General features: G+C 43.6%; 1 protein-coding gene across 1 annotated transcript in view; it reads right to left on the bottom strand.

The window, feature by feature from the left end:
* XPO4 (exportin 4) overlaps positions 1–5345 on the bottom strand; it is a 144062-nt gene that overhangs the window by 87659 nt on the left and 51058 nt on the right. Inside the window, exons 5-6 of the mRNA XM_005879996.2 lie at positions 4791–4907; positions 3905–4058 (exon numbers count right to left, since the gene is read on the bottom strand). Of these exons, the coding sequence (XP_005880058.1) occupies positions 3905–4058; positions 4791–4907 (271 nt within the window). The remainder of the gene's footprint in view (positions 1–3904; positions 4059–4790; positions 4908–5345) is intronic.

The raw sequence follows: 5345 nt of genomic DNA, 5'->3' as shown, positions 1-5345 counted from the left end.
GGGGTGGGGTCGGCTGGGTCTGGATCTAGTCCAATGGGGGTGGGCCTGGCCGGGTCTGGGTCTCACGTGATTGAGGTGCACGTGGGTGGGTGGGGACTTGACTCTGGTTCCCGTGGCATGCCTCAGATTCTGACAGGAGGAAGATTTTCATATACATTTTACTAATTTTCTTTTATCTCTGACACTTCTAATATAGAGAAAGGGCAAATAGCAATATTAAAACATTTCCTCTAATTAATTCCCTTTAAATGTGCAAAAATTTTGTGCACCGGGTCACTAGTATATATATAATTAAAAAAACACCTAAGCAAAAATTATACTGTAACACCCTCAGGGAAAAATTTTAAAGCACACCTAAGAAAATATGTGCTTCTTAACAATCCAAAAACATAAATAATAAATATATAACACTAGGGGCCCGGTGCATGAAGATTCGTACTGGTAGGGCTCCCAAGGGGACACTTTGAATATTAGCCTTTTATATATAGACTACAGGCCCAGTGCACAAAAATTTGTGCACTTGGGGTGGTTCCTGAGCCCGGCCTGTGCCCTCTCACAGTCTGGGACAGAAATTCTGTTTTTTTGTTATGGGGTGGGGCCACAACGTTAATAACAAATAAACAGAATTTCCGGAGGATGAGGCCCAGAAAATTAGGATTTTAAAAGGATTCCCAGGTGATTCTAATGTGCAGCCAAGGTTGAGAACCACTGCTCTAGTGTCTAGAACTACGATTCCCAGCATTCCTGGTGCTCCCTGTGCTCTGGGCTTCTGCTTCTGGTCCTGGGGCTGCCATCAGAACTATGATTCCCAGCATTCCTGGTGCTCCCCACACTCTGGGCTTCCACTCCCGGTCATGGGGCTGCCACCAAAACTACTATTCCCAGAATTCCTGGTGCTCCCCACGCTCTGGGTTTTCCCTGACCAAGGGAGCCATGTTTCCCCAAGCCTCTGGCTCTCCTGCTCTGTGTATGCAAATTACCCGCCATCTTTGTCGGGTTAATTTGCATGCTCACTCCTCATTGGCTGGTGGGCGCGGTGGAGGGACGGTTAATTTGCATGTTTCTCTTTTATTATATAGGCTTGTTTTTTGGGAGAAAGATGATTAGAGATTAGGGATAAAAGGAGGAAGTGATAAACCTCCAGTAAACTGCCCCACAGAACAGCAACTCATCATAATTGCCTTTGGGAGAGGATTGATTAAAGACATCTAGAAGAGATTAAATTAAACTAACTGTAATTTCCTATACCATAGGTAATATGTCAGATTTAAGAAGGAAGAGCATTTGTAGGTAACTAGCTGATGAACCTCTTTATTCAAGGAGACTAATACAACAAATACTGGCTAAGTCCTGAGTGTTGTAAATGTATTCTTTCATTTAATCCATTTAACATTCCTTATCCCCATTTTACTTTTGGAAAAACTGAGTCTCAGGGAGGTTAAGTAATTTACCTTTGTTCAGCTGGGACTGATCTTAGATATGTCTGACTCAACGTAACACAAATGAGAGCCACTGTGTAGCACTGCCTTCAATCTATCAATGGGCAGCAAATGTTCCAGAATAGCAAATTGTAAACTTTAAGGAGATGCTCTCCAAAATACAAACTTCCCACATCAGTAAATGATTTAAAAAGTAGATATATTTTTTAAAATATATCTTTTTGATTTTAGAGAGGAAGGGACAGAGAGAGACAGAGAGAGAGAGAGAGAGAGAGAGAGAGAGAAAGAGAGAGATAGTAACATCAATGATGAGAAAGAATCATTGATAGGCTGCCTCCTGCACACCCTACACTGGGGATTGAACCCGCAACCTGGCCAAGTGACCTGACCGGCAATTGAACCATGACCTCCTGGTTCATAGGTCAATGCTCAACCACCGAGCCATACCAGCCGGGCAAAAAAAGTAAATGTTTAAAGCTGTAATCTAACCCATTTAAATAGCTTTTGTATAACTAATAATTTGCTAGAAACAAAATTTCCATATTTTCTCTTAAAAACATCTTTGAAGAATAAACATAATGACCTTATTATTTACCCTTGAACAATATTGCCACCATAAAAATCAAGTTAAGAGTCTTAGCCAGGTGCCGTAACCAGTTTGGCTCAGTGAATGGAGCGTCGGCCTGCGGACTGAAGGGTCCCAGGTTCGATTCCGGTCAGGGTCATGTACCTTGGTTGCAGGCACATCCCCAGTAGGAGGTGTGCAGGAGGCAGCTGATCGATGTTTCTCTCTCATCGATGTTTCTAGCTCTCTATCTCTCTCCCTTCCTCTCTAAAAAATCAACAAAATATATATATTTTTTAAAAAGTCTTAGCCAGGTGACTCAGTTGATTGGAGAGTTGTCCCATACACTGAAAAGTGGCCAGTTCAATTCCCTGTCAGGGCACAGACCTACGTTTCAGTTCAATCACCAGTCAGGGTGCCTATGGAAGGCAATGGATCAATGTTTCTCTCTCTCTCTCCCCTCCCTTCCCCCGTCTGTCCCTCCCTCCCTCACTCCCCCTGTCTCTGCAAACATACCCTCAGGTGAGGATTTTTTTAAAGTCAAGTTAGAGACTTAAGGAAAGACAGTCAAAATATTCAAGTCATTACATTCTACAAGAAGATAAGATTCAGTTGCTTAATAGAAATACACTTCCCATTGTCTCCTTTTCCTGCCTAAGAGTTACTGCCCTTCCTTTAGGGAGCAAGAGTCCCAACATCTACCCAGTTTTCCATTTAGTCAATCTTCTACAAAACTGTAAATGTAATTTTTAAATCCTCTGAGTAGTCCAGTGTACTGTGTATTATCTATATAATAGAGGCCTGGTACACTAATTTGTGCATGGGGGAGGGGCCGAGGGAGGTTGGCTGGCTGGCCCCACCCCCAATGGCCCAGGATGGACAGAATCTGGGGGGGGGGGGGGGGGGGGGGGGAAAGGGTGGGCCAGTTGGCCAGCCACAGTGCACATCATACCGACCAGTCGTTCTGGTCACTTGGCTTTTATGTATCCGATATAATATCCTATATAATAACACCCTACTACTATGCAAATCGACCAAACGGCAAAACGACTGGTCGCTATGATGCGCAGTGACCATCAGGGGGTAGACACTCAATGTAGGAGCTGCCCCCTCTTGGTCAGTGTACTCCAACAGGGGGAGCACCGCTCAGCCAGAAGCCAGGCTCACGGCTGGCGAGCATAGCAGTAGGAGCCTCTACCCCTCCACGGCAGCGCTCAGCGGGCCTAAGCTGGCAATCAGACATCCCCCAAGGGGTCCCGGACTGTGAGAGGGCGCAGGCCGGTCTGAGCGGACACCCCCCCCACCCCCCGCCACCGGTGCACAAATGTTGTGCACCAGGCCTGTAATTTAGATATACAACCCTAAGTGACTGGTATACCGCTTGACCATTTGACCAGTCGCTATGACGCACACTGACCACCAGGGGGCAGACGCTCAATGCAGGAGCTGCCCCCTGGTGGTCAGTGCATTCCCACAGCGGGAGTGTTGCTCAGCTGACAGGCAGTCACCAGGTGCTGGGCTCAAGGCTGGCGAGCACTTCTCTGGCAGCACAAGCCTCTCCTGCCTCTGCGGTAGCACTACCGAGCTGCGGCGCAGGGAAGCGCCACGGGGCCAGGATGAGCGGGACCAGTGCAGCGCCTGGCCCGGGCTTGGGCTCCTCCCCAGCCGCCTGCCGCTTCATGAACTACTACATCCCCTGAGGGGTCCCAGATTGCAAGAGGGTGCAGACCAGGCTGAGGGACCCCACTGGTGCACGAATCCGTGCACCAGGCCTCTAGTATAAAATAAACTTATATTCCACTTCTAAAAAACACTTATTTCATTTCAACATGTTTTACAAACGACAGAAATAAGGTACTTTCAGCCATAATTGTCATCTTATTCAGTTGTTAAAGGATATAATTTGGAGGAAGAAAGTTCCAGCTCAAGACCTGATTGGCGAGTGAGAGGTAGCGCTGAAACACTGAGGACATCTGAGCACTGAGGTTTTCCCGCCTGCTGAACTCCTGCAAAACTTCCACGGTTAACACGAAGATCTGACGAAGGTCTTCTTCCTGCAATAAATAGGTCACAAGTATTTTTGTGTCATAAGCTCAGTCAAAATGCATTCCCTTTTAGAACTATAATAGAAAACAAACAAAAACCTTAACATTTCCAATGGAAAACACTATTTCTTTAGGAACATTTTCCATTTTTAGGCCTGCTCATATTTTCACCACAGTGAGCTTTCAGGTGACACCAGTTTGAATACATTTACTGTGACAGAAGGCTACTTTGTGGAGCAGTGAGTCTGACAACTAGACAGAGCTGGAGCGTTAGTTGCTCTAGTGCAGGATCCTCGGATTTAAGCCAGTGCCTTCACATAACTTTACTTCAGAGCCAAACAATACACACAAGACAAAGAGCCCACACCATCTGCAATAACATTTTAAATACACAGCCCTCATGGGCATTCTGCCAGGTCTATTTTTAAGGCCATCAGGGTTCTACCAATTGAAGCACTGACATCTAAACACAATAAGATAAAAATAAATAAATTAAGAATCTTTAGAGTAGTATTTCCTTTTTGTTTTATTTAAAGACTAGCACTAAACAAGTAACCTTAAATTGTCATCTATACTCACCAAACCTATCACTTTATTATATCCTAAGAAATCACAACACAAACCTTCAGGTGTAGGCTGTCATCCAACCAGATCAAATAAATGTTCTCACTGCATTGAGAAGAGACTATATAAAAAGCACATGATCTTATCATTAAAACATAAGAACAAAAATGCAAATACCTGGAAAACTCTTTTGCAGTTGCCATGGAATTCCATGCTTAGTCCGATGTTGCTGGTTTTACTTGAACTTGAGAATTCACTCAATAGTGCAGTCAGAATAGAACAGGCCAGAGTTTGCTGTCATCATTGGGTAAGAAATAATTGAGACATTATTTTTCCAATACTTTGTTTCAATACCACATTTGTTCAAACATAATGAAACATTTTCTTTCTATCTTTAGATCTTCCATTATATCTTTAGATTTATACCTACCAAAGAGAAAATCAGATAGTACAAAATAATGATTGGCTCTCCTTCCTAAGTGGCCTAGTAATTGTTAGTTCTTCCTCAACCCCAGTTACCCAAATACATCCAACACTTGAACTCGGGACATACTCCTAATTTGATCACAGAGTATAAGTGGTATTTTAAGATACTGAATTTATTATTACCCACTTTACATTAGAAAGAAATGAGATTCACAGACATAAGGAATGAAGATGGGGAGCAGAAAAAAAGGATATATGTAATACTTTCAACGATACTGGTTTATAAAAATAAATAAATAAATAAAT

Source organism: Myotis brandtii, unplaced genomic scaffold (assembly GCF_000412655.1).
Source record: "Myotis brandtii unplaced genomic scaffold, ASM41265v1 scaffold62, whole genome shotgun sequence".
NCBI classification, from domain to species: domain Eukaryota; kingdom Metazoa; phylum Chordata; class Mammalia; order Chiroptera; family Vespertilionidae; genus Myotis; species Myotis brandtii.
Note: the sequence above shows the minus strand (reverse complement) of the source record. Positions and strands in the feature narration are given on the sequence as shown.